The 27955-nt window shown below is 39.2% G+C and overlaps 1 protein-coding gene across 1 annotated transcript; it reads left to right on the forward strand.

The window, feature by feature from the left end:
• The first annotated feature begins 34 nt into the window (after positions 1–34).
• Positions 35–27920, forward strand: wdr90 (WD repeat domain 90). Its single transcript, XM_042507796.1, has 43 exons — positions 35–281; positions 413–504; positions 1492–1668; positions 2705–2843; positions 2994–3164; positions 3845–3971; positions 4422–4489; positions 6057–6169; positions 6521–6757; positions 6879–6941; positions 7041–7109; positions 7198–7308; positions 7877–8022; positions 8167–8224; positions 8874–8992; positions 9697–9855; positions 9975–10105; positions 10263–10379; positions 10648–10883; positions 11451–11587; positions 11841–11971; positions 12190–12320; positions 12987–13148; positions 13435–13563; positions 14401–14534; positions 14638–14678; positions 14787–14912; positions 15923–16087; positions 16191–16273; positions 16362–16464; positions 16864–16985; positions 17971–18127; positions 18291–18481; positions 19401–19569; positions 19825–19948; positions 21087–21258; positions 22429–22551; positions 22794–22962; positions 24064–24194; positions 25782–25925; positions 27068–27184; positions 27301–27385; positions 27498–27920. Exons 1-43 carry the CDS (start codon positions 269–271, stop codon positions 27653–27655), a joined length of 5550 nt encoding a protein of 1849 aa, XP_042363730.1. The 5' UTR covers positions 35–268; the 3' UTR covers positions 27656–27920.
• The last annotated feature ends 35 nt before the right edge of the window (positions 27921–27955 follow it).

Here is a 27955-nt window from a genome sequence, read left to right on the forward strand (position 1 = left end):
AACTGCTGCAGCAAGGGCTTGTTGTCAACTTAAAAAACCCTTTTTACTCGGTACCTGGAAGAACTAGGGGAGACGTCGCACCTCATAATGACCTGAAACTCAACGTTTAATCGTTTAGGTCTGTGAGAAGTTGATAAGTAGGTGTTCCGGTCATTTCGTTGTGTGTTTGCTAGCTTAACTTACACTAACTTAGCTGCTCGAGTTTGAACAAGTTATACCGAGATTGAGACGTCAACAGGTGGATTTCCCATTTGCTTATCCACTATCGATGGCCTCAAAAGGTAAAATTAACTTTAAAGTTTTAAATTAAAGTCGCTAAGTATAGATACATCAAATATAGAATGAAGACTGTGAAAAAGAAGCTGCTGTTACTGTTAAAACTGACTGTCTGAACCCTGTTTTGATTTCGCAGGGTGGCAGCATCCTTACGTCAACATATTCAAACATGTCAGAGTTGAAGACTGGAAAAGGTCGACAAAAGAAGGGGATGTGTCAACATACACGGTAACTTTGATACACTGTAATCGAGATTTTCACTCATACCTGACCCCCAACTATCTCTTTAATACCATGCACCGTTGCAGGCTTGACAGGTGGCTGTAAAAAGATTGTAGGTTTGTCCAAGAACTAATTTCAGCTACAGATGATTACAATAGTGACCAGTTTTCTCTTAGCAAAACCTCCACGAATTGACTATTGCAACAGCATACTGTGTGGCACATACACTAAAATCCTCAAAAAGGTGCAATACATCTAAAACTCAGCTGCCTGGCTGCTCACCGACTCCTGCACCAGAGATCATATCCCCAAAGTCCATTCAATCAAGAATACAGTTCAGATCCTCATCACCTACAAAACTCTTCACAACCTGGTCCGTTCCCTACCTCACTGACCTCCTGTTCAGACATACTCCTAATTACAGCTTGAAATTCGCAGACACCAACCTCCTCACCCATCTGTCACCCAGTCGCTGGACCTAGGCGGACAGGGCCTTCTCCACTGGTGGCCCCTCCCTGTTGAATTCTCTGTCCCCACACCTTTAGCCAGTCTCCCTCACTTCCCTCTCTTAAAATAGGCTCAAAACACACCTATTTAAATCATCTTTTAATCTGTGATCTTACTACCCCCCCCCCCTTCTTTTTTATTGTTATTGCTGTATCTGTTACCATTTTTATTACCATGTAAATTGCCTTTTAGTACTTTTTTTTAAAGTTCTATTGAAATAAAATGTATTATCATTATTATTAATAACTTTTCAAAACAATTCTGCAGCATAATCCTCTTATCTGTACTTCCTCTGTAAGCTTAGTGTTTCCAAACAGTTGCATTTTGGCAAAATAACGAGCTTTTGTCTCCGTCTCCGTCTTTGTCTCAGTCCTCACCAACTTTCAAGCCTACACAAAGATGATTGATTTTGTTGATCACTTTTAACAATAAGTATTCGGACCAGAGTCAGTTAACTTTATGTCCACTTTTCCTGAAATCCCACAGGACAAGAGGCTTAAGTGTTCAGTGTTCAGGATCAGGGGTCCTGTTCCTGCCAACAGTTACATCCACATACCCAAAAACAGCAACCAGTCTCTGGGACTGACAGGTCGCTTCTTCTACCTTCTCTTCAGGCCCACCCCTGGCAAATACTTTGTGGTCCACTTGGATGTTTCTGTGGAGGTTTGTGACCTGGTTTTATTCAGGGATTATGTGTATGTGTGATAAAATCAATAAAAACACAGATTCTTTGCTGATTTTTAACCAGCGTTGCATCATAACAATGTGGGCAGTACGTCTAAATGAACTGTGGTAAATTTCCCCCCAATGCCACAGTGCACAATTTGACTGTATTATGAGAATTTATGGACAGAAACTGAGCGCTTTGAAAGATCTTGGCTTTATGGAAGAGTGGCCAGAAAAAAAAACACTGCCTAAAGGAATATATAAAAACATGTTTGGATTTTGCCAAAAGGCATGTGGGAGACTCCACACAGATTTGGAAGAACAAACGTTTGTCATATGAGACGAATATTGAAATATCTGAACACTCCTCCATAAAGTGGAGTGTATGGCACAATGTGGTTCTATGCACAGATACTCCAGACTCCACTGTGAAGCTCTCGGCTCTTTCAGGGATATTTAATATTCAACCCTCGTCTACCTAGTAAAGAATTCCAATATGGTATTTCATGACCTAGGAAAGTTCAATCGATATTTGTGAATAAGAGCTACTCTCTGTCAAAGCCAGAGAAAGAGAAGTAAGTCTCAAACTTGTGATGTCATAGGGCATAAAGGCTGGCAGTGCTCCATAGACAATTAATGGGAGCCTGATTTTGTGAAACCACAGTGTTTGCTTTCTTTTTTTTTTTCTTTGCGAATGATCTTTATGCATTTGTAGAGTTCTCAGTTCTGTAGCAGAAAAGGTCCCCATATACCCATAACATTGGTGCTCTCAACATCATCTATAACATCTTTGACCATTCACTGAATATGGAGCAACTCCAGACTATACCCAGTGACATCACAAATTTGAGTTTTGGCACTTTAGTTTTTGGATTCAGGAGAGAGTTATTCCTTTTTTCTAATATTATTAACTTGTCTTAGGCCATAAGAAAAACATGTAGGAATTTTGAAAAAGTATCTCCTTTAAATGTCACTGTGGTGTGTAAGATCTCATTGATTTAAGCTGATTCCATCTGTGTGCCTTGATTTGTAGGAGGGTCAGGTGGTCCGAATCTCTTTTTCCAACATGTTCAAAGAGTTCAAGTCCACCGCTACCTGGCTTCAGTTTCCTTTTTTGTGCGGAGCTGCAAAGGATTCAGTCTATGAAAGCACAGCCAAATCCACAAGACATGGTAAAATACATTCATACACACACACAACCATACTTACATGAGCTATTGTTCCAGTACGTTTGTACTGAACGTTCAGTGCACTTTAATATATAATGTCAGTAATCTTGCATGCCTTACTACAGTTGCAGTTATTATGCTTATGTGGTCCAGGTTTGGTGGGTCCAGCTCCCACTTCAGTGCGTTGGACCTGTCTGATGCTGGATCTGCAGGACACACTTTCTGTCTACCTCAACCGCTGCTACAGTCATCTAAAGAGCATTAAACTCTGTGCCAACATGGCAGTGAAAAACATGTTTACCAGCGACCTGCTGCTAGATCCAGGTGAGTTTCAGGATCAATATTACATATGTACACTTTGTTTCTATATGTGAACGTCGCTGGTGTAGTTGATGTCATGTGGATATTAGATAAAAAGGCCACGTGTTCTACATTAAATCTCAAACTAGAAAAGAATATGTTTTTATTAACAACCAGGGTGGATATTTGACTTTGGCCCACCTGACACAGATGACAACACATTATAAAGCAGACAAGCAGTTAGTATTAATAATTTGGAACACTTAACACATTAAGTCACTTCATATCAGTGTCTCTCTGTGGTTTAAAACCCATCAGCCACTTTGTTGAGTTAAGAGAGAGTGTCACAGTGCTTTTCAGTAGAATTTATGGTTAAATTAGTCACGTCGATCTTAAACCCACTGCCTATTTAGACCCATTCCATTCAAGGATCAGAAATATCCCTTTTTTAAGAGCACTTTCAATCCTTTTTGTAGGAAAAAATATTTCTCTACAGAAGTACCACTCCATATCGTACAGCATCCTCACATTTATGAATAAACTACACAGTGTCCTTTTAGTACATTTATGATGTCTTTCCTTCCCTCATCTTGTAATCTATTGAAACTCATTTATTTTAAGTGTGTGTACATGTGTTTGTGAAGCTCCAAAATGCCATATAAATAAAGATTCTCTTATTTACTTACAATTGTCTCCTTTAACAGGAGTGTCCTTCAGTGAGGCCAGACTAAAGGGTCTGGCCTCCTGTCAGGGAACAGGTCCCATACCCAGAGACATGTCATTTCCTGTGCCCAAGGGAGGCTCCTGGCATGACCTCTATGATTATATCAGGTATGGTGATCTCACCTGGGAACAGAATGTGCATCACAATAATCATAGACAATGATCTTTAGAAGGCAGCTAAGTATAGATTTGGAAATGGCAATTAATTATTGAATCTGAATCACTGAAATTATGCTGGCAAGTGAAATCTACCCTGAATTAGTTTTTGGTATTTCTAGGGCCTCACTCAGTGCTGTTGTTTTGTTCTTTTGTCCCCATTTTGGGTAACGAGAAACACTTATAGGCCTTTTTCACAGCAGACATTTGGCATTCCTTTTGATACTAGAGTGACATTACCAGCAGTTATGTATGACTTCCAGCTTTATTTGCTCAAAAACAGCTGTATAAAATAAGATCTGAAGTCTTTATTGATATTATTGAAGAAAACTGAAGTTATCTGCTCTTGTCACAGTGTCCTGCTACAGTATGTAATTCTACATCTTGTCCTACTCCCAACAGGTTTCCCTCAGAGGGAACAAAGTTACCCTTTGACGCCATTCAAAAATGCAATCCCAGGCCTGAGGCTGGTAAGTCATGAAATGTCACACTGCTTCTTATTCTCAGCATACGCTATTTAAAGCTTATCATTGCCCTTGCATGCTTTACCGTTGTACTCTTTTGTACCTGGCTCCTAGAAGTTTTTAATTATTTTTTATTTTTCTCTCCACCAGAAACAATAATAATTCCTGTAGGGCTGTACCTGACTCAGAATTAAGTTAGTCAAATCTGATAAAAGGCTATGCAAAATAAATATTCGACTTCATTCTTTTTTTCGTTTATAGTCTGCCTTTGGACAGAATTGGTGGGATGCACAGAGTGATAGTAATGTTCACAGAATATAGTAAACAAGCCCGGTTAGCCCTCTGAACTAATGCGTGCTAACTACTCTGGATCAGAAATGTGTGTTTTTTGCTGAAACTAGATAACAAACAAAAGTGAAAAAAGCTGTATTGTATTAAGCTTTTAGCTGGGAGCTTTAAATTAACCACTTTTGTCCAGTTAATACAGCTTATCTGCTTTTCAGTTTGCAATTAATTACAAATAAAATTTTAGGTAAAAGGGAAATTAATAACAAAAAAAAAAGATGTAAATAACCAATATATCTGCAATATAAAGAAAGAAAGAAAGAGAGGAAAAAATGAAAGTAAAAGCTGAAGAGATGCAGACTAATTAATAGTACAAAGTAATGACTACTAGGTTCTAGTTGTCGATTTGTAGAAGGGAGAAGATGACGTTATCTCGTAGCCTTCTAGGGCAAAGCCTCTCTTCCTCTTGGCAGCTGCCTCCATCTCACTCATTCAGCCTAATTTTGAACCATTCAGAGCAATCTGGACCAAGAATAAATAGGTTCCACACCTGAAAACATGGTTCTCAGCTGGAACAACAATACAGCAAATCGAACCATGACGTCAGTGGGGTCAAAAAAGCATGCAGTCGTCTTATCAATCATTGTTTCATGCTTGTTTTTTTGGGTAAAAACAAATATTTTTTACCCAATAGAGCAAATGTTCACAGGTAATCAACGTAATCCAGAATTTTGCTTCACCCGTGTATGTTTGTTGTACATTGTACAACACCTCTGAATGATAACACCTCTTGATTTTAATGGTTCCATTTACAACTAGTGTAAACGTGGGCTAGTTCAAAGAAGTGATGAATTTTTAAATCTAAATGGAACCAGTTCTAGAAACAGTACTTGATGGAAAAGGGGTGTCAGACTCACCCTGGGTCTGGGTCCGCAGCTGTCTGCTTAGAAGCAATGAGCGCTCCATCTAAATTTGGGGAGCGAAACTTGACCAAAAAAAAAAAAAAAAAACATAACAACTACCTGACTTGAAGGAATTTCAATCGACTGAGGGGTCTCCGACTGATGATTTGAATCTTAAATTTTCAGGGGGCAGCCTGAAATTCTTGTCTGATTCATTTTGTTCTGCTCTTAGTTGTTAATTTTCAATTGAATCGAGCCACTGAAGCTTTGAATAGATCATTATTACCAGACAAATATTTGGGATGAGAATGTGTCTAAAAACAACACATTTTCTCTCGTAGGAATGCATTTAACATGACTGACTTTCATATTCCTTTCTCTCCCAGGTTGTTTGTCTAATCAAAGAAGCCCCACGAGAGAAGAGTCTCGCTCTGTCAGCCTCAGCAAACCAGTTCAGGACCGTGTGTCCCTCATCCAGCAGATCACCACTCCAAAATCAGTAAGAATTGAGTACCATTTAATCAAGTCTCTGATTCCAATCAGCTTGAATTCCAGCTGTGAAAATATGGCAAATATGGTCTATTTATTTTTTTAGTCTGGCTTTTATGTAGCAACTTATTATTTTTATGTTTTTATGGTTTTCAGTCATTCTGTTTTTTGAGATCCATTTTAGCTTATTTCATATGTTGTTGTTTTTTTGTTTTCATTTTTTCAATCAAACTGTAATGCACTTTGAATTGCATTTGATTTGTTTGAAAGGTGCCATATGAATACAATTTTATTGATTGATTGATTTAAGAGAGGCTGCTATTTGTCTCATTAATTAAATTTAATCCCTCTGTCTCCTCAGCTCCCCAGGAATCAAACTCCTGTGGTGACCAACATACCAGAGCTTGGCGTAGTTTCCACCCACCAGAGTGATGACTGGCTTTGCCATGATAATGACCAGCATCACCATGAGTCCCCGTGCTGCAGTTCACAGCAGTTCACATCCAGGTCTCCCTGGAATACAGATGACGGGGGAGTTCATGTGCACGTTCATACTGAGGAGGGCTTCAGCAAACATGAGGAGGAAAGTGAAGAAGAGGTGAAGCTTCACAATGAATGGATTATGCGCTTACCCAAACTCAAAAGCAAAGGAAAACCTCATTAAATACTACTTATCTCTCTTTTTTACATTTCATTTCATGTTTTTATTATTTTCCCAGTTGGTTTGCACTCCAGTTCCACGTCCGATCCATCTAACATCGTCCAAAGAAACCAGACAGCAGGTAAGACTTGAGGAGAGTGAAATGAAACCAGCTGCTGTGACATCATGTGTTTGAGAGCTCATGACAAATATTTGGCCTTATCTCTGCTCTCCTTGTTAGAAGCTGCTCCCAGACCCGATTCTCAGGCTCAATCGAATCATTGGCTTTGGAGGAGCCACTACTAAATGTGTATGCTCTTTTTTTTTAAGGTCAAATATGCATTGAATCAAAAGTGTAACAGGAAGAGGTCTAACAGTGTTACTTTATTATGCTATAGGCCCTATGGACCAAATCGGGGGATGCAGTGGTGTATCCGTGTCATGCAATTATCGTCTCTATGAAGATATCCTCTAACCAGCAGAGATTCTTTATCGGCCACACTGATAAGGTAATTGAGCTGTGATGTGTTGTGCTGCATCACAAGCTTTTCCATTGTGTCAGATGGCAGAGCTGATACTGGCAGAATCCTAAACGAGGTACTTTGGTGATTTATCTCACACGAGTCCTGGCCTTCTAATGCAGATTCTGTTAAGAGGAATAGTTTTGTAGTATGTTCATTACCAGGCTGCACAGTGCACGTGCAGCAAAGTACCCCTGTTAGTCTACTACGAATAGCAATGTTTACAACTTCTACAACTATATCACAGAATTAATTAATTAACGTCTACTGTTACTTGTGTACAACACATTAAGCCTGTATTCCAGTAAAAATGGGGGAAACACTAAGTATAACCTTTTTGTAAATTGTTGTATTTTTTGTTGTTGTTTATTTAGTTTTTTAATAAGGCAGTCGGAGGGTTGTAACATTTTTTTGTCGCAGCAACTTTAGGCTGTTGAATTTATTTATTTTGACACAGAGTACCCCTTTTTCCTGCACTACAAAACTTTTAACCTCTGTTCACCAGCGTTACATAGACAAATTTTCTGCAATATCTGTCCATGTGTTTTCTCTTCAGGTATCTGCACTGGCTTTTAATGGCAACACAACACTGCTGGCCTCAGCACAAACTGGCAGTCACAGTGTAGTTCGAGTGTGGAACTACCATAAAGGGAACTGTCTGGCTATGTTTAGGATTCATGCGCACTCTTTATCCTCTCTTAGGTAACCAACTGCATTTACACATACACTAATGCACACACAGCTATCACAAAATAATATAAGCCTTTATATACAATACACAATGAGGTCTATTCTTATCAAGAACGCTGCTCATTCACACTGATTTTGTCTTCTTTGTTCACAAAGCTTTTCATATGGTGGAGGTATTCTCTGTGGAGTGGGTAAAGACAGTCACAGCAAAACAGTAAGTGCTACAAATGCAAATTACTTTTCCTGAGTGAACCATAGTTTCAGTGTTTTTTTACAATGTAGAAATTTAAAAAAAATCTTAGAACATGGGGTGTTTTGCATTTGGGATAAATAAATAAAAACAATAGTTGAATAAACATATAGATACAAAAGAAGGGTGTTTCGGGGAAATGTACGTTTTCCACTTCTTCTAAATTTCTTCAAATTTAGTTCCCTGAAGCCTCATTGGAAAGGTAATTCTTTACAGTAAATAAAATCATACCAGTCCTGTGTGGATGGTGCATCTGTCTTCTTATAAATGCTTTTCTAGCAGCTACACTCAGTATTTCAAACAAGTATTTTGTTTTAATATTTTTAGATCTTGAAAGTGAAAGACCATCCCACTTAAATATAATTGGTGTTCCACATGAAAATTCAAGTGCTTAATTTTCTGATGTGTACGAAGGTAATTATCGTGAGCTGCACTCAGAATCTGTAGGGAGCCATGGGTATAATTAGATCCAGACTGAAAAATAAAAGCAACACCGTGTCTCATTGTTAAGGCTGACTTAAGTTTAAAAATAGTCTATATCTAATTGCTCCCCTCATTAGAGTTTATGACTTAGCAAAACTGACTGGTAACATTTTTTTTGTTTTTTTCAAAGATGGTGGTGGTGTGGAATACTCTGAACGTTAGTAAAGGCGGAGAGGTGACCATTTTAGCCAAAGCACACACAGATGTGGACATTCACACCATGAAGGTTGCCGTCTTCGATGATACCAGGTACCCTCCCCTCTCTGTGTTTGTATCGGACCTGATCAAGGCATTTTTTAACTGATTGAGATCGGCTGTAATGAGCAGGGAAACAGTATAGTTTTAACGTTAAGTTTGAACTTTTCTTTGTAAATAGATTTCTAGTTTTTAATACGGGAGACAGGGGAAAGCTGTGACATTTTTGACAGCGAAACTCAAAAGACTCACACTGAACTGAAATGAAACAAAAGCACATAACTTTGGTAAATGACTCCACGTTGCAGTACATGGAAGCTTTGCAAGTAAAAACATAGGATTGGATCAGGCTCCGTATAGCCGATGGTGATCAGTTAAAAAATGCCGCGATCTGCCCTAAACTGATCTTTGAGATCAGATCAACAATCACAATCCATCATCATCATCAACAATCCACAGCCTACACATTCTGTATATACTACTGTATCGTGTCATGTTAGAGGTCTGCAGTAAATACAGGATGAAACTTCATTTTTTATACACTCCGAAGTCACACACACTAAATCCTGCCAATGTGTCATGACAATTCTGATACACTCTCACACACCTCCTGCATCAGGTGCTGTTACTGCAGGAAGGTGTAGACGGAGGTGGTGAGAGATTTGGAGAGGAGAAAAGGTTCGAGCTGCAGGAACAGGAAAGAAATATGCAGACTCTTCAGTCCATAAGACCATAAACTGTGATTGTGCTGGTTTCAGGATGGTGTCATGTGGTCGTGACAATGTTCGCCTGTGGCGAGTGAGGAATGGGACGCTGCGTTCCTGTCCAGTCAACCTGGGTGAATACCACTCACTTGACTTCACTGATGTGGCCTTTGAGGAGGGAAACTCCAACCAGCATCTTGATGATCGAACACTGTGAGTGGGCAAATCAGTCACTGAAGTAATCTGCGTTAATAATATAAACATCTGACCCAAATTACAGTAGGTTATTGGTATTAAAATAATCACTATTTTCCCTCCCTGTCTTCCCACAGATATGCCAGCAGTCGAAGTGGCTACATCTTTGAAATAGACTACAGCAGAGTTATTATTAGAAATGTCAGGAGGCTGTTGCCTGCACAGCAGCAGCATAAAAACCGCAGGGAGAAATTGACTTTTAACACAGGTGTGTTATATTTTGGTCTAAAGCAGGGGTCGGTAGAGGCAAAAAAAGTTTGTTAAAAGCCTTCGATAACATCAATGTGTCTGTGTGTGTGTGTGTGTGTGTGTGTGTGTGTGTGTCTGTCTGTCTGTCTGTCTGTCTGTCTGTCTGTCTGTTCCAGGTCCAGGCATTGCCATCAACAGCATCAGTGTGTCCTCATCATTTTGTGCTACGGGCTCAGAAGACGGCTTCTTGCGACTTTGGCCCCTTGATTTTTCTGCCGTTTTCCTTGAGGCTGGTAGGCACAGCGGGATGTGGCATAATATCTACCTGCAGTGAACAAACAGTAGCTGACTGTTTCCACTCCACAGGCAGTGATAGAATCTTTAGTTCATTTATGTTTAGATTGTCATTTTCTAGTTTGCAGGGGGGATGTTTGTCAGGTTGCATCCATAGTGATTGACAGTGCCAATAGAATTAGAAAAATATTAGATTTATATGTGCACTCACACAGACCAAATACACTATTTAGAGAATAACTCAGACACATTGTTGTTGTTTTTCAGAGCATGAGGGACCTGTGAGCCTGGTGTCGGTCTCATTAGACAGCCTTCAGGTCTTGGCCGCCACCTCTACCGGTAACCTTGGTTTCCTTGATGTGAGCAGCCGTGGTTACAACACACTGATGAGGTCACATACAGACACTGTGCTCGGCTTCAGTGTGGATGGCATCCGTCGACACCTCACAACAGCCTCTTCCGATGGCACAGTGCGCATTTGGAACATGGATTCCTTGCATCAGGTCAATAAATACCACATTCACATGTTTTCAGCTACTTTTTAACCTTTTTATATGAAATTCTAATATTTGAATTTTTTATTAATACATATTGACCATGTCTTTTGATTTGTTGAACCAGACAAAAGGTCTATGAACATAATTTCACATAAAACAAAAAAGGGAAAGAGACTTTGGTGGCTTTTTGTCATTTGTCTCATTTTTCTGTTTAAGTTAAGCCAAGAATGGCTCTGTTTTTGTTCCCCCTCAGATTTTCTGTGCTTTAGAAAAGGAGAGATGGTTGTTACAGTCAGCTTGCAAACTGAGCACCCAACTCCCCGGTTAAAAGAATTTTGAAAATTTTGCTATTTTACGATACACTCCCAACTCATCAGCAGCAAATTAAACTACAAAGAAAATTATTTGGATTTTTTTAAGTAAGTTTGATGAACTCAAAAGTATCTCTTCTCTTTCTACTTATTTGAAGGTGCACCACATAAGTATATGTTTATAACTAAAGAAATTAGCACTTAAGCTTTACTGTTACCTCATTTACTGTTTAACTGAACGCCTTTTGTCTCTTGTGCTTAGTTGTATGATTTTGTGTCAGAAGACAGTCCCTGTTCAGTGGCCTTCCATCGCAGCGAGCAGGTCTTCTCTTGTGGCTTCAGCTCCGGCATCGTCAGAGTCTTCGACATCTCCAGTGCCAAACTGCTGGCTGAACACAAGTATGTCCGAACTTAAGTGGAAGCTCCAACTCCAGCAGTGACTGCAGTTCTTTATTTTGGAAACTTGTGTGTCAAGTAACTGGAAAATACTGTTTTTCCCAGCTTTGCCAGTATGAGCTGCTGACCAGCTGTGAGAGGCGCCATATGGCGATTATGATGATGTGTCATGGTGCTGCACATTTATACAGATTTTAGAGTAGGCCCTCTAAAAGGATAATGACTGCTATTATGTATTTGTTTCTTTGTATTACAGGCAACACAGAGGAGAAGTGGTGGGTCTTGCCTTTTCTCCGGATGGGGAGTTCATGTACAGTGCTGACTCAAAGGGCTCTCTGGCACTTTACAACGCTTCTGAGGAAGAACACAGTGTGATCAGAGTTGTGTGTATGTATACACACGCACAAACATACCCAGTTAATTTCACTGCCTCATATGTTGCACTCATCAGAGATGAGAACTTTTGAATTAACAACATTGTGAGATAAACTCTTGTTTCTTGTGTATTAGCAATTGATATAGTGAATTACTCAATAACTGAGTTAACATATCAAGCATACACGTTCAACATCAGTGTTTGTTTCACTCTTTTCCTGATTGGCTAGGTAATGTGGTGGCCCGAGGCACTGAGCGTTCTCCAGACGCTCTCACAGTGAGCAGTGACAGCCGCTGCCTGGCTTTTATTGGTCCCTCGGATTACATTGTCACCATCGCTGACTCCCAGTCTCTGGATGAGGTATCTTGCACTCTGTCACCTTTCAGCAATGCGCCATTTATCGCACAGCTGATCTATTATGCTTTAACTTATTTTCTGTCATAAATATAATGTTAAAGTAATCGCTGTGGGCAAAATTATTCATTCTATGGTCGTGAGGTCCTAGGAAAGTACTGCTACACTCTATTATAGTCATTTGCGGACTGCAATAATGGTGCAGAGATACAGAAGACCCAGAAACGCTGACCAATCAGAGCAGACTTTTTCTGGAAGGGATCTTAACGAGACAGGCAGTGAAATGTGTGTTTCAGACAGAGAGTGAATACAGGTGGTCCAGCACAGACAGTATGAGGAAAATAGTGTTTTTTTTACCATTAAAGTATATAAACATGTTCTAGTAGAAACCCCAAATACAAGTAAGAGCCTGAAAATAAGCAAAATAGGTTCCCTTTAAGATCAAATTTTACTTAACGGTTAAGAATAAGTGGTGAGGCAGCATCACCTTTTCCCCAAAACTATCTACCATACATAGATGTACCGGGGATTACAAATATGTTTGTAATACTCACATTAAAACAAGTTAATATAATTATCATATCACCTTAACTATGGAGATCATGTTTTTATTTCTATTCTCTTCCTGTATGTTCTTGTGTGTCCACATTGACCTGTTGCATCTCTGTCTAGTTGCTCCATGTAGATGTGAGTATTTTGGACATACAAAGCACCCGTCTCGATTCTGCACTGAGGGTCTGCTTCTCTCCGGCCTCCACTGAACATTTGTTGGTCGCCACATCTGCTAACAAGATCCTCTGGGTTAGCACCAAGACAGGACGTCTGCTCCGAGAGGTAACACTGCTGAGCTTTAACACCTTCTCTGACCATGTCAAGTACTACAGAATCAATAAATGTATTGCTGAGATGGACCATGATTACGCATTTATGTTTGAAACATTTACTTGGAACATAGACAGAAAAGCAGGAAGATGTGATTTCTGTCAGTAATTATATGCTGTGTCTGAGGCAGAAAAATGTGAAAAATGTGTCTGTAAATTATAAGCTAAAGCAGTAAGGGCATTATGTGTGGTTTGTATCAACATTTTTGTTTCTGACTGGATTTCTTTCCTCCTGACAGGTGTCTAAGGTGCACAAACACCAGTGCTCGTCACTCGCTGTGAGTGAGGACAGTCAGTTCTTGCTGACAGCAGGACACAACGCTCTCAAAGTGTGGGATTATAACATGCAGCTTGATATCAACTCACAGGTAGTCAACAATTCATACCTTTTTAGAACTTGTACCGTTGACTGGAATACATTGTATTCGCTCCTGATATTCATTTGATGAAGTCCCTCCAGCTGCTTCTCTGTTTTACATGTGAGTTTATATTATATATATATATTTCTCTATATATATATATATATATATATATATGAGCATTTAGCGCTCAGTGTTTACTCCAGTCCTTTTGCTGTTGACTACAGCTTACCAAGAAAAGAAAAGGTGTCGTCATGTTATAGCCTTGTTTTAACTATCTTCTAATATAAATTTAACTTGTATGTCTTCAATTTCAGGTTTTCCCAGAAATTATATTTATATTAATATTGATATTTTCAAAGTATTGTGTCAAAGTTAATTCTAGTATTGTGACAACACTAGTCCGACACACTGTTCAAAACCCACTTCAGTTATTCAGATATTCAGTGAACTACCGTGGAAAAAAAAATACAAATATTTACATTTCAGAGGCTGGAACAAGTGGATTTTTGTGATTTTTTCTTGGAAACTACTGAAGCAATAAAATTACCACAATTATTGTCAGTTCATTTTATGACAATCAATTAATTAACTAATCATTTACTGTTTAATGCATACATCTTTTAGTGTTTCCTGTGATAATGCCATCATAGGTCAGATAATTTCACACTTCTGTCTAACTTCATGTATAATTTTTAAAATCACGTGAGCAATTTAATTGTGCAGTTGTGAGGTAAAGCAGTACCGTTATCATTATCATAAAAAGTATATTATCTTCATTTAATGTAGCATTGGGAATATTATATTGTGCCAGTAGAAACTGAAACATGTGTTTCTTTGTCCCAGATGTTCATAGGCCACAGTCAGCCGATCCGCCAGTTGAGCTTCACCCCTGACCAGCTGGGCGTGGTCTCAGTGGGAGATGCCATATTCCTTTGGGACTTCTTGGCACATCCTGTTGACTCTTTGACTGACAACTGGTAATGATCCCTGCTGCATGTGTTAATCTTGTTATTAACGTGTGTGTTATGCCTTGTAAGTTTAACTGGTGAAATATCCAATACACATTTTCCTCACTCACAGTTCACCTCTCAGAGAAAGCTGCATCTCAGCTCCTAAATCAGGTAACTTCACTAAGTATGTAGTCATGTCACAATAATATAAGATAAACGTGATTCAAATGTTCGTACTGATTACAAATAAATAATTTGTGTTGTGTTTAACAACAACAGTTCACCCAGAGGCTGAAGTGAGTGGAGTTCGGCTGTCCAATGGAATGCCTCGCCAGACAGCGCCCCTCCCCTCATCACCACCACCACGACTGGATGTCAGCACCCTTGACCAAGTTGACCAGGGGGGTGAGTTTTTTTTTTATCATTATTTTAAAATCACCCTAACTGTATGATAAGCTGTCAGGACACACCTTTGTAGCTGATGTCTTGCTCAATACTGACCATGTGCATATTGCACGAGAAAAATACGATGTATTTACACAAATGTGCCTTAGGGTTAATAATTTAGCAGTGTCTTCATGAGTCTCAGAAACTCAAAAAGCAGCTTAAAAGCCAGATTTTCACCTCTACATTAGGAAACTAAAAATAACGAATTTGCGCTTAGTTATGTGTTATTAGTGTTGTCAGCCTTGCCTTTAATTCCTTTGATAAGTAATGGGCTGCTCTTTTTTTGCTTGTGTCTGCTCCATTTTTGTTTTCAAATGTCAGTATGTATTTCTAAAACTGTTGTGAGTATTCAGTTGCAACTGACATTTGTGAAGCTTTCCAATGTGAACAACTGCCTCTTTCTCTGCATTTCCTTTGATATGTGATTGACTCATCCATTCATTAGTTAGTAGACTTTAGAAAATTGCAACATATCAACAGAATGTAAATGTGGTCAGAAGAATGAGTGAGATGCACACATTCTCAATGCACATCCTTTTTTTTTATAGATACCAGTTTATGTGGAGAAGATGTGTATGCATGTTTTTATGCATAAACATTGTTTATGCATCTAGTCTCTGCTGTATGTATTTACAACAGAAGTCAAAATAAAATGTGGTAATTTCTTTCTGCTTTTAACAGTGTGTAGCATTTGTAGCTACTGTAAGTATAAGTATCAAAAAGAGAAAAGCAAAGACCAGCTATCTAATTGAAGTGAAAGAATACTTTTGTCTGCTGTTAAGGGTCAAAGGGTTTACTGACCACCCACATGCTGGAGGAGTTAACTTGGTTAATCAGGCCATTAGAAAATAAACTGACCACTTTGGACTTGTTAATGACCAGAAGCCTCTATTTAAAATACAGACAATAATATATTAACATTGATAGAATATCAATATAATATTTTCTCTCGTGTTTCCCTCCTGCAGGTTTGGGCTCCTTGTTGATTTGTGACGGCACCCAGACTCTCCCAACCGCCATAGTTCCAGCCACTAGCTCAGGTCCTTCCTCTGACCCTAGACCTGCTGCCTCTTTCCTCAAAGTCACAGAGCTGGTCAACACAGCAGCCTTGAATCAAAGTCATATGGACACTGGTAAGTTCCCCACTGCATTGTTCTGCATTAACAGTGAACTGACTTTGTGTTGTTTTTTCTTCTCTATGAAAGAATTGAATTTTTATTTTATGTTGGCCTTTAGCTGAGTTGAAAGGGAAGATGCCAGTACGTCCCGATTGTTACAGGCACTTCATCCCACGTTTCAAGTACTCCACTCTTGACCAGGTAAAGAGCACTTTGTATAATCATATTCCTAAATTACTGGCTCTATTAGTTTGTTTGCTGTCTCACCTTAATGTACTTCCTGGTCCAGGCTGCTGTGGCTCCCCAACCAGGAGAAGAAGGCATAAAGCTGAAAGCAGTGATTGGCTACAATGGCAATGGGCGTGGCAACATGGTGTGGAGCCCTGACCAAGGTTATTATAATTTATTAAAAGTAAAACAAAAACTGTGTGGACATATTATTTTGGGAGAACTTAAAGGATATAATATTGTCTGTCAAATCCCAGTGCCTTATGGTATAATCAACTTTAAAACTCATGACTTGAGGCTCACCTGAGAATTTAGATTCATATACATGTATATGAGATATATAAATAAGATAGAAGGTACATATACTATAACTTGAACATTGAGCAAATTAAATCAAACTATACCTACACAATCTGAATATAGACCTAAGCTAGACTTGCTGAATTTCAATGGAAATAGAAATTAAATAAAGTACACAAAACATTTTGTCTCTCATATAAGGTTGTTAAAAAAAAAGGGATGGTTTTTGTTGTGCCATATTCAGCAATTGATTTGTGTTGCAGGCTTATTTGCATACTCGTGTGGCTGTGTGGTGGTGGTGGAGTACCTTCATACGGGAAGTCAGAGACACCTGCAGGGCCACAGCGAGGAGATCTCCTGTCTTGCTGTCACAAATGATGCACAGGTACTTTTAATGGTTCTCAACTTCACCGTTACATAACAGTGATTGAAAACACAGGGGTCCTTATTTATCCAGCTGACAAACTAGCACAGATGAGAGCATTGAAACCATCTTATAATGATTAGTCAGTAATGACAAAAAACTCTGAACACAGTCTACTTAGGTCATTTGGGTTCTTGCACAGGTATCTTTTAAACAGGGTTGGTACAGCTGGTGATGTTGCTAAAGGCAACAGAAGATTTTTCCTGCCATATGATGAGCAAAGTGGACTCAACATGCCTCACCCATTTAGCTCAGCAGAGGAAGAAATCGTTGGTTGGTCACTGCGGGGCATAATTTTTACATTGTCCTTGGTCGTTTGGCAAGACAAGAGGCAGAAAAGGAAAGTAACATCCTCGAGTCCATTCTCACCAGGACAAGACAAGAGAAAGGGACATCTGAGATGGTTTGTCTTCTCACTAGATCTTGGTTGGACAGTGCTGTGGGAGCTCTTTGTGCTCCGCACTTGTCATGGGAGGGTGCCAGCACTTGATTTTTTTCTTCGAACAGAAATTGGCAAGGCTCTGAAAACACTTCTGATGTGTCGAATAAGTGTGACAGTCAGCACAAAGGATCATAAATGTCCAAAGGAAATTCCCAAGGCTGCCTCATCAAAGTATTAAAGCAACTGGTTCCATTTAAATGAATGTCTTACAAAGCACGCTAAAGGGATTTTTTTTCTCTAAAAGTCTTCTCAAAAGATGTTGGATCAGATGGTTTATCTCTTGGGAAAAGGTCCAGAATTATGAATCAAAGTACTCTCTCACATGCGTCCTCTGGTACTGTGTCTTATCTTTTTAACTTTATCCTTCAAAATGGCAGACATCGGTTTCAGGGTCACGGTCAATAGGATGAGGAGGAAGGAGATGCGGAGACGCAAAATAGAAAAATGAGAGGAACCCATAGTTTTAAATAAAAGTACTCTGTGTCTGTGTTACTTCTTGTCCAGACATTGGCATCAGCAGCTGCAGGCAGTAATGGTCGCAGAAGCCTCATCTGCATTTGGGACATCCAGAGTGGAACTTGCCGTAATACGATGTCTTACCACACAGGGGCCGTACAAAGTCTGGCCTTCTCCAGGGATGATCGCTTCTTTCTCTCTGTTGGTTTGTAAAATCTGAATTGGATTGCATCCATCAGTCATGAGCATTTAAACTTGATGTTTTGCATCGCTAGACATAATTGATTAAAATACAGAACATGTGTCAGGTATAGCCAATCAGATGACTCTGCTACGATTGACCGCTGATTCTTGCAAACGCCCCTTAGGAGACTTCTCTGACCCAGAGGTGGCTCTGTGGAGCAGCAAGACCTTTCAGCTGCTGTCCAGTGTGAGTGTGTCAGGGCCGATCCATGATGCAGCCTTCAGCCCCTCAGCAGCCAGCCAGCTGGCCTGCGTTGGCAGCCAAGGGGTTTACTTCTGTCTCCTCCACACTCATGGCTCTGATGTAGACCTCAAGGTGAATGACCACAGAAAAACACACTCAATATGTGTAGTTGATAAAACACTTGATCAACTCCCCTGATCCACTATGTCAGCTTAAAGGGACAGCTTCTCCAATAATCAAAACTACACATTGTTCCTCTTACCTGTAGTGCATTTTATCATCTAGATTGTTTTGTGTGAGTTGCCAAATGTTTGAGACGTCAGCCATGGAGATGACTGCCTTCTTTGAAACGTAATGGAAGTAGTTGACTTCCACCTTTTGGTGCTCAAAAATGCACTTGAAAATCTCAACAGCAATGTGGCTTTGCAGAAATCATGATCCGGTTACTTGAGATGGTCCACAGACCTTGTTGAGAGCAGTGTCATGTATGAACTATTTTCTATCTACGAAACTACGCCTACAAACTATATCAAGTATGCATTTACTAATGGAGTGCAAGATGTAAACGTTGCTGGCGTGCTCTTCAGCTAAGCTGTAACATTAGCTAGCTCAGTGGTGTTAGGTGAGCTAGGAGTAGATGCATGCTTCCTTCTGCACAGTTAGTGGGTGCTGTTCGTTAGAGAGAAAATAGTTCATACATGTAACTACTTACGACAAGATCTGTGGATCATCTTGAGTAACCGGATCATGATTTCTGGAAAGATATTTTACTGTTGAGATTCAATGTGTATTTTTCCCTTTTTTTCATGTAATTTCCACAGAGTGCCATTATAACACTCTGCAACTCACTCCAAAGTGATCTAGATTGATAAATAGCACTACAGGTAAGAGGAAAAATACATATTTCTGATTTTCTGGGTGAACTCTCCCTGGGTTGTAATCGTCTCAAGTACATTAAGTACTTCAAAACTACATTAACATTTTGACTTTGTTTAGATTTTAGTGCATTTAGTGTAGTACACAAGGATTAACCACTCTTTTACACTTGAAGGTCCAGAGGGTGAAAGCACCAGCAGAGTTGGGTGATGTGGAGCTCACGGCTCTTTGCTACCACATGGACTCCTTTCTCTTCACCGCCACCAACCGAGGACACGTTTGTGTCTGGGACATAAACACACAGCGCTGCTTCATGAGCTGGGAAGCTGATGAGGGAGAGATCGGTACAGTTGGACCCTCTGTATAATCTCACCGTCTAACTTGGATAGCAATATTTTTTACCCAAATAATAGGTCTTACAGATAAAAAAAAACAAACGTAACTGCATTATTCTCTTCTAGTTGCTTGAATTAAGGAGATGCTTTTTATTTCACTGGTAAAGTTACCAAAAATGTTGCTCATTCTCAATCATGTGGTGTACATGTATTGTGGTCCTGGGTCTCTATAAATTGTAAGAGGTTGATGGTTTCTTGGTGTAGGAGCCCTGCTGTGCCGGGGGAACCGTCTGTTGACTGGCAGCAACACCCGCTGGTTGCGACTGTGGGGGGTAGAAGCTGTGCAGGGCTTGAAGCCTCAGGAAAAGGTCTGCAGTGGGGAAGACAGGTCTGTAGCTCATTCTTTATTGATTCTTCCTGCCTCTTACCTTGCCACTAGCCTTTTTTCTTTAATTATCTTGTGTTGAATATATAAATGCCATTCTGAGTCAGTTTAGTCAGACCAGTGTCTATAAAATTATTCAAAAGTACAAGTACTAATTGTGAATTACTCTGTAATTTTTCCTGTGTGATTGTGGGAAAACTGTCCATCATAGACTTGTAGACGGCAAGTTGCACAACTACCACAAGTCTTTTTAATAATATAGAGGTAGACGAGGATAAAACAGAAATAGTAATTCAGAAGGAGAATACTGGATGACAGTCTCAAAGTAAGTTTTAAAAAGTGATTTTTGGTGTATATTTGATGTCTGGCAAATCTGCAGAGCAGCCTTTTTTGATGGCAAAAGTGGCATTTCGGGATACAGTTGGAAAACATTTTTTCATCCTGCCTAATATCCTCAATTTAAAGATCAAGTTGACATTTTTTTGACAGAAGAATACTACAACAACATGTTGCTACCGAGCAGCAACGGCAGTATGTAGCAGTGCTTCGGTAATAAGTAAAGCGAGGGTTTTGCTTCATTTTTCAACTTTAACTATTGATTCCAAAATTCTGCAAGTCTGTGGTAACATTAATAACCAATTTAAAAGTTGTCACTTTTCCTTTTGTTTGCCATTTCTGAGTAACTTCAGAGTAAAGTTCAAAGACATGAGAGGTATGATACAGATATGTGCAAGTGTATGTGACAAATATATGTCTGTGTGTACAGGGTTTACCTGCTTTGTACTTAACCCCTACAGTCCTCTAAAGAATGTCTCTCGGAGATCATCAGAAGTTAAAAATGTTTAATTATGAACATGTCATATAGCAGTTAATTTAAAAGAAAATGCTCTTAATGTGGAGATTGTCAGTGGCTCTCTTGATCATACAGAGTCTTTGTACAAATGTGTAGTTATGATTTAATTCAGTTTTTTCAGTTATGTTAGACCTGACCCAGAGACCGATTATTTTCTTTTCAGTAAGACATTTGTCATGTATGAAAAGCGCACAAATTATATATTGAGATCTGTTATATTCCATCTCATCCACAAGTGGTCTTGTCTAGATTTCATCATGGGTTCATCGTTTTTGGTCTTTCCTTCAGTGACATCACAGTGGTGTTGGAGCAGGAGATAATGCTGGATGGAACAACAGTCAGTGCAGCATTTGACAACACAATGGACATGGGCATTGTGGGCACCACAGCAGGAACCCTCTGGTACATCAACTGGCCAGACAGCAGCAGTATCCGGCTGGTCAGTGGACACAAGACGAAGGTACCAGTTAAGGGTTCACTCTGGGAAATGAAAAATAACCATATGAACATTCTGTGTCTCCATCAGAGGCCAGAGCATGCAGCGTGTAACTGTCATAGTCATCATGGGATAATGAAATGGTCTGCCCATGGTGTGATACACCTGTTATTTGTAGTTATATGATTGCAAAAATGTATAGCTATAATTGTAAAATATTTGCAATAATCAAATACAGTATTACCACCTACCACTAAAACTGATCTGTTGCTGAGCTCACAGTTTGCAGCTTTTTAGGACAAACTATTTTAGCCAGGACATAAAGATGAGAAAATCAAAGTAAAGAAGCAACAGGGAAGCAATTAACAGCTATTGATGACATTTCAATGAACTGGAGGCAAGGCCACCAGCACTATTAACACATGTTTAATTACGAACTTGCAACGTTGAATTTTTCACTTGTTTGAGGTCAGGAAAATAAAAATAACTCCTGATCTGGAGAGGGATTGGAAACATCATGATACAAGAAAAACACTGGTTTCACCACTTAATTGACTTTTTTAATCAAATTAAAAGGGTGTCTCAGATCAAAGAAGCTTGTTTTTGCCATCAGGGTGACCTAGACTGTGGATAGGCCTGTTTGTGAAACAAAGACTGACTTATTGCTATTAACAGCTTGTCCTTATAGAATAAATTTAGTTTCTCACTGCTTTATTATCCTGCTTAATTGTTTTCTTGTCCTTTATTTTATGCCCTTATGTGAAATGTTTTGTAAACTCCACTTATAAATTAGTTGCATTAGAAATAACATTTTGGATTAGAGATTTGTCCTTTGTTTTTTTTTTTTAAAGCGGTCCAAAGTACTTGTAATGATATTGACAAATGAGGGGGTCCACATTAAACAAGTTTGTGTTAATTTACCTCACAAATAACTGCGATTATTCAACTTCTATAATCGATGATTGTTTCTTATGTTTATTAATTTAAATAACACTGATAGATGATTGGGGCAGTATGTAAAGCTTTACCAAAAAAAAAGATTTAAAAAAATGACTGCACAAAAAGGTGAGACAATATGAATAATAACTGTGTGATGTAACTTCTGAGCAAGCTCTGTGTGAGGGTTGTGTTGCAAATATTAACATGCTGAACCAGGATTTACATCCACTCTGTGTGGTCTCCTCTGTGCTGCAGGTGAATGATGTGGTGTTCAGCTCTGACGAGAGACATTTTGCCACCTGCAGCGAGGACGGCAGCGTGAGAGTGTGGTCAGCTCCCAGCAATGAACTGGTGGTGCAGTTTCAGGTGCTCAATCAGGTGATGACATGCTACGCTTAAAAAATATCCCAAATGAATATGTGGGTCAGTTCTGATGCTGTTTACAATGGACATCTTGATGGAAGATCTCAGACTGTTAATTTGATGTGGGAATCAATAGAAAATCAGCAAATTTGACAATTAAAATAAACACAAGGACATATGTTGCACTACTTTCGATTTGATCGTAACATCATACACCCTTGAAATAATACCATTTGCTCTTTTCCGCTGTGTGTCAGGCCTGTGGCTGTGTATGCTGGAGCCCTTCTTCCAGTACAGAGAGCACATGTGTAGCTGCAGGATACAGCGATGGGACCCTGAGGATCTTCCGCCTTTCTTCGTCAGAGATGGAGATGAAGCTGCATCCCCATCAAGTGGCTGTCTCTGCCATCCAGTACTCGGCAAATGGTGAGATCAGGGCTCGACAGTCACGTTTGCCAGGTTGGCAACCATTCTGAGAAATTAGCAAGCAATTTTTTGCCTTTGGTTGCCGTTTGTGTCAGACACGTTGAAAATAAGGGCAGAAAACAGCAAAATGAACACCCCTCTATTTTTTTTTCTTACAGCTTACTGTTTCTTACAGCTGTGACATTTAAACATTACTTTTACAGCTGGATCAGGAGTCACACAACGCTGCATGCGTTAACTCACGTACGCACAGGCATCTGTTGTAGAGAAAGTGGCAAGCAAATTAATTGTCATCAGTTAAATTTTGCATAAGATACGATCTACAAAGACTTGTTTGATTACTATAATAATGCTTTTAAACATTCACTTATGTTGCATTTTCATTGTTGAGCTCCATATAATAATACTAATGTAAACTTTATTTATAGAGCATGTTCTTACAAGGAATGCAGCTCAGAGTGCTTTACAATAAAAAATGCAACACAATAAACATGATTAGACAATCAAAAGACAGGTGGTGATAAACAAGATATGAAAGTCAAAGTAAAAAGTACAGAGACCCATAAGCACAGTAAAAATAAGATAATGTATATAAAATAATATTTGCAAGAACTGATATAACTTCATATTATTTCAAAATTTAAGGTGACAAAATATGGCAACCATATATTCAGATTTGGCAACCAAGGCTGAGGACTGGTTGTCAGCCTGGAGGCCAAAAGTCTGGGTCTGTATTTACAATGATAGTGCTTCTTACTTTGCTGGAGTTACTTCATGATGAAATGTTATGACTGTATTTTTTTGGACCCCCTCGTCTTCCTTGTCTCTGACTACCTTTTTAATGATTTTTTATGCATTTTAACCTCCAGAAAAGAGCTGTGAACCTGTTTGATCCAACAGCTTGAAGTTGTAATGGTCATACACTAATAGGACAATGTATTATCTAAGGACAGTCAATGCAGGATTGTGTAGTCAGGAGAAGAACTCCCCTTTGGATTTAAAGACCCACGATCCAGCTGTACTTACAGCAGTTTCATGTTCGATCATAGCTGCTATGCTTCATTCAGTTTGGCTCTGTAAAACTTTTTTGGCTGCCCACAGGTCATGTGATCCTTTCAGCGGGGAAGAATGGTCTGGTAGCTGTCAGCAGCCCAGTGAATGGAGCGACTGTGCGTTTCATCAGGGACCACAAAGGAGCACCCATTACCACCATCCAGTGTGTGAATGAACAGGTCAGCTCACTTAATCACATGTCGAAATGACACTGTAACAGAGCTCAGATGTGGCAGCTCAACAGAAACCATGAGAGAGGTTAGAATAGCTCTCGATGACATTTACGCTTAAAGTGATGGACTAAAAATATGATCCTAAGAGTGCACTGCTGAGCCACTTCTGCAGCATTTGCTAAGTATTTCCACCACATGCGGTTCATAATCCACAGAACGGGGTTGGCATACTGACATGTTCAGAACAAAAAAGAACAGTCTGGAGTGACAGTCTCTTTCTCTGTGGTATATTTGAAAGTAGCTGGTTTGTGCTTTGACTCCTTGTCAGGTAGAGCGGTTGTGTAGTGCTGCCAAAGCGCTACAGAACAAGTCTCCAGCACATTTTTCCTCCATGTGAGGATTAGAATATATATATGCAGTTTACCTAACACGGTTGAAATTCATAAACATTTTTTTACCTCACTAAAGCATATGCCATTTAAAAGAAACAATAAAAACAATTGTGTAGACAAAGTTGTCACACTGACATTTAAGGTGTGTGTTCATATAGTCAGCTCCTGCATTGAATAAGAAGCAAGAAAACATTCTACATTAAAAGTTGTCTGTAGCTGCCAGCATTAGCCATTGAATGCCACAGTGATAACTGCTAGCTGTTCACTGGTTAAGTTTAAAAGGCAGCAAAGCATCCTTTCATTTTATAGTCATAGTTAAAATGTATGGAAAACTTGCCACAGTATGAACAGTGGTTACAAAAGCTTCAAAACCAGCCACAACTCAGTTGTGAGCAAGAGTGACGGTTCTCGGATTCTGGCTCCACCTTTTAGTATGGGATCAGTCTGCTGGGTACAGTAACAGGGGGTGATGACACAACATTTCACAATGGAGACAGAAAAAGAACTGTTCTTAATGTGTGCCGAACTGAACTGAATTGGACTGCTTTGTTCAAAGGAGGCTCGATACATTAAACTCTTTGAAAGTGAAGATATATTCTCCATGAAGTTTGAATTTCCTCAAAGTGAAAGTGATGTTTCTGCTGGCAAATACAAAAACATATCACCTTGGTTTGCCTTAAGCTTTTCACATGCAAAGACTTGCCCAAATAATGTGAATTTTATATGCATTGGTAACCAGTAACAGGAATTTTTAATGCTGACATTTAATTATATAAAAATGTCATCAGTCGTTACTTCAACAAATTGTTGTTCCAGGTGCCATCAGTCCATTTAGAAATGGCGTAGAGATTTTAAAAAGCCATATGAAATCTATTATGTTTATTGATAACTTGAATATTTTAATACATTAGGGAGAGTAATAAAACAATAACCAGCCTGCCTATTTTGGAGGCATTGAATAAATTCAGGCTGAGAAGAGGGGATACAAATGCCAATACCATTTAGTGCTCTTTACATGTTTTTTTTTGCCTACCTTTCAAGCAGAAAATTGCCTGATATTTTCTTTCATCTACACTCCCCATCTAGGGCATACAAAGTTGTTGAAATAAGTGGTCTTGTAAATCTCTCCATTTGGTTGTGACATTTTCTGACATTTTGTCATCATTATGTATCTGAAGCACTTTTATCCTCTTTTCCTCAGTGTAAGAATTTCGGACTGGAGGGGAACGAGATGTGGTTGGCTGCCAGCGCTGACAGACGCGTTAGCGTTTGGGCTGCAGATTGGTTGAAGGACAAATGTGATCTGCTTGACTGGCTGACCTTCCCTGCTCCTGCCTATTTTGGGGTACCGTCTGTGTTTTAAGTAGTAATACATCGTTATGACCAGAAATATCACTCTTGATGTTGAGTGCAGCTGTCTGTCTCCTTTGAAAGGATCATGAACACTCGATCTCCCTTTTGTTAAGTTTTAACACTTGAAGGCTGATACTTAACCCCTAACCCTTTAGAAACATAATACACAGAAATGTCTTAAATGTTTCTCTTCATTTAACAGGACTGTATGATTGTCCAGTCCCAAGTGACCATTTATATAGTGATTACTCACTCTGTTTTACATTAAATTCGTAAAGAAAACATTTTTCTTAGATTCCTTCATGGTGAACAAAGAATCCAAAAACGTTCACACAGCTCGTGCAGTATAATCCAAGTCTCTTTTATCCAGTCATATGCTCATAACAGACAGACCTCTCCAACGGGGAACTGAAATAAAAGTAAAAACGTATATGTGCTGTCTTCAAAGCCAGAAAAAAAAACCAACGTAATTTTACCTCATTGAACATGTGTTGCTGGTCTATTACTGCCTTGATCAATTCGTTTTTTTGTTTTTGTGTGACTTTGATGTTTTAAACAGTTCCTTCGGATTCAGCAAAGTCACACAAACAAATTAATAGAGGCAGCACTAGAACAGCACCGTCCGTGTTCAGAGAGGTAAAATTACTCTTTTTGTTTATGGAGTCTGGCTTTGAAGACAGCATAGATGCATTTCACTTTCTGTTCAGTCCTAAATAGAAAGGTTTTTAGCAGAAATGCAAATGTGTTTGGGAAGTAGTGATCATATGACTGACTAAATGACACTTGCATTATTCTGCATATTACTAATCTGTGTTTAAACAAGAACCAAATTACTTCAATTCATCAAAAATCTTCTCAGTGTTTGGATTCTTGGTTCACTGGTGCCAGGAGGGAAGTTTTCTTCACCAATTAAACTTAACAAGGGGTGAGTAACCGATATACAAACAGTCGTTTTGGGGTTGAAGAATTCCTGAAACACATGTTTGCATAAAATACATCTCTTCAGTGTATTTTATTCTAAATGTGTGTTTGTTTGTTTGTTTGTCTGTTTTGGAAATACCTACAAAAAAATTAAGCCCGGCCCATATTAGATTTTTGCACATCTAAAATTTTTATAACCGTTTTGTGTGATAGGATGACAGCCCACCTCCCAGCCTGGCTGCCTTCTGCCCTGCTGACCCCAGCCTGGTGGTCTACACCGGCTACGGCGTTGACAAGGAACTGTCCTTCTACAGCCTGGCTAAAAAACAGGTACTGCACCTCCCCCTGCGTCACTGTCATGATTTTTCCTGGACAGGGCGGATGTTGCTGGCAGAATGCTCACAAAATTGTGTGTAATCTCTTATGTTTTTTTTCATTATCTACAGATAATAAAAAAGATTGCCCTGCCTGACTGGGCCACATGCTTTAGCCTCTCCTGTAAGAGTCAGCTCATAGCTGTGGGATCAAAAGGTAAACTCAGATCTTATTTTTGGCGATGCATTTTCATATAGTTCCATTAAAAAAAAAATCCAGATTTGTTTTTGGAGTGTAATTAGTTTCTACCTGTCTAATATCTTATCAGAGCGAGTGTTGAAGTTGATCAACTCGACCAGCGGCAGGTTCCAGGACTTCCTGCAGCACAGCGACTCACTGCAGACGTGTCACTTCTCTCCCTCGGGGACGCTTCTTTTCACTGTAGCTTATAATGAGATCCTGCTGTGGGAGGTGCAGGGCCTCTGAGGGCCTCAGATCTGTTTTTAGATTTATCCCAATTCACACATGCCGAGCTTATGTTGTCACTTGATGTAATTACATTGTTCTGTATTTATTTTTTATCAATATTTGAAGGGAAATCATATTCATTTGTGGAGACGCTTTGTGTAAGATTTTCCACATCTGAGTCTTTTTTTTTTTTGTTTTGCATGTTCAGTCACTTCTAATGTTTGACTATTTATTGTAGGGTTTGTTTTTTTTTTACTGTGAATTAGAATGCGTATAAATACTGATAACCAGCTGCTATCATGTCTGCTGTTTTTCAGT

The sequence above is a fragment of the Plectropomus leopardus genome, chromosome 19 (genome assembly GCF_008729295.1).
Source record: "Plectropomus leopardus isolate mb chromosome 19, YSFRI_Pleo_2.0, whole genome shotgun sequence".
NCBI lineage: Eukaryota > Metazoa > Chordata > Actinopteri > Perciformes > Serranidae > Plectropomus > Plectropomus leopardus.